We start from the raw sequence: 1,837 nt of genomic DNA, 5'->3' as shown, positions 1-1,837 counted from the left end.
TAACTCACAAAGAGAAATATCAACCTACTGGCATTTAAAACTATTTAAAACTCTTAGTCTTAATAACATCATAAACAAAATAAAAATATTAACAAGATTTGGAAAATGTTTCAATGGATACAAAAGATCATTATTTTAATATTTAAGTTGCTAAGAGAAACAGTCTGTAATAGTGCATGGGCAAAGTACGTGAATAGAAAATTCACAAACGAGAAAGTGCAAATTAAGATAGTCTTTTCAACCATCAAATTACCAAAATAGTTTTTTTTTAATCATGGCAATTTAGTATTAGCACCAGAGAATTCAGTGCCAATATTGATAGAACTTTCTTGGAAGTCTGCTTGGCTCCCTCAAAACGTTCATGTCGTTGACCCAATAATTCTACATCCAAGATCTACCCTGAGGAATTTATTTGAAATGCAAGGATTTATTGAAGGATGCATATCTGATTAAATGATGACCCCTAACTTCTCATTTTTTTTCTAGGAATATTGGAGACTCATGAAGAGCAAAGCCTGGTGAAGCTGGGTCAGGCCCTGGTAGGGCCCAGGTACAGAACCCAGGCCTCCCGCTCCTCTTATCTCCCCAGAGCTATCGTGCTCCCCAGCGAAGATGTCAGCGTGGAGCAACGGCAGCTCCAACGTGTCCTACACCAGCTTCCTCCTGGTGGGCTTCCCGGGGCTGCAGGAATCCCGCACCCTCTTGGTGCTGCCCTTCCTCAGCCTCTACCTGGTGATCCTCTCCGCCAATGCCCTGGTCATTCACACGGTGGTGGCCCAGCGGAGCCTGCACCAGCCCATGTACCTGCTCATTGCCCTGCTCCTGGCCATCAATGTCTGTGCCGCCACCACCGTGGTGCCCGCCATGCTGTTCAGCTTCTCCACCCACTTCAGTCGCATTTCCCTGCCTCGCTGTCTGCTCCAGATGTTCTGCATCTACTTCCTCATTGTCTTTGACTGTAACATCCTCCTGGTCATGGCCCTAGACCGCTATGTTGCCATCTGCTACCCTCTTCGCTACCCCAAGATAGTGACAGCCCAGTTGCTGGCTGGCCTGGTGGGGGTGGCAGCTGCCAGGAGCACTTGCATTGTTGCTCCAGTGGTGGGGCTGGCCTCCCGGGTTCGCTTCTGCCGCTCAGACGTGATCCACCACTTTGCCTGTGAGCACATGGCCCTGATGAAGCTCTCCTGTGGGGACATCTCCCTGAACAAGACTGTGGGTCTCAGTGTCCGCATCTTCAACAGAGTCCTGGACATGCTGCTGCTCGGAGCCTCCTACTCCCGCATCATCCGTGCTGCATTTCGAATTTCATCAGGTGCAGCACGTTCCAAGGCCCTGAACACCTGTGGCTCCCACCTGCTGGTCATCTTCACCGTCTACTCCTCCACCATGTCCTCATCCATCGTCTACCGCGTGGCCCACAAAGCCTCCCAGGACGTGCACAACCTTCTCAGTGCCTTCTACCTGCTGCTCCCATGTCTGGTCAACCCTGTCATCTATGGGGCCAGGACCAAGGAAATCAGGCAGCACCTGGCATCTCTGTTTCAAAGGGCACAGCTGCAGGTCCCCACTGAGAAGCCCCAGTCCCTGCCCTCACATAGAGAGCTTCCTGCCTGACTCCCTGGGACTTGTGGATCCTACAATCACTCTCACTGTCAAGTGGGTAAATGTGCAAGTGAGTCATCCCTGCTCTATTTTGGCTTTGGCTGTCTGCATTCGTCTTTGAGAGTCTTTTATCCCTTTCCTGAAAAATAGCTACTTATCTGGAATTACAGAGTAACCACTGCAAAGTAAGCTCTATCTTTGCCTTCTCAATTTTCTCCCCTTTCTTCTGCAT

At 49.5% G+C, this 1,837-nt stretch overlaps 1 protein-coding gene across 1 annotated transcript; it reads left to right on the top strand.

The window, feature by feature from the left end:
• The first annotated feature begins 612 nt into the window (after positions 1-612).
• LOC106831621 (olfactory receptor 52K1-like) lies at positions 613-1,617 on the top strand. Its single transcript, XM_014841922.3, has one exon. It carries the CDS (start codon positions 613-615, stop codon positions 1,615-1,617), a length of 1,005 nt encoding a protein of 334 aa, XP_014697408.2.
• Positions 1,618-1,837: the final 220 nt, after the last annotated feature.

Source organism: Equus asinus, chromosome 20 (assembly GCF_041296235.1).
Source record: "Equus asinus isolate D_3611 breed Donkey chromosome 20, EquAss-T2T_v2, whole genome shotgun sequence".
NCBI lineage: Eukaryota > Metazoa > Chordata > Mammalia > Perissodactyla > Equidae > Equus > Equus asinus.
This window is presented reverse-complemented; position numbering and strand designations above follow the sequence as displayed.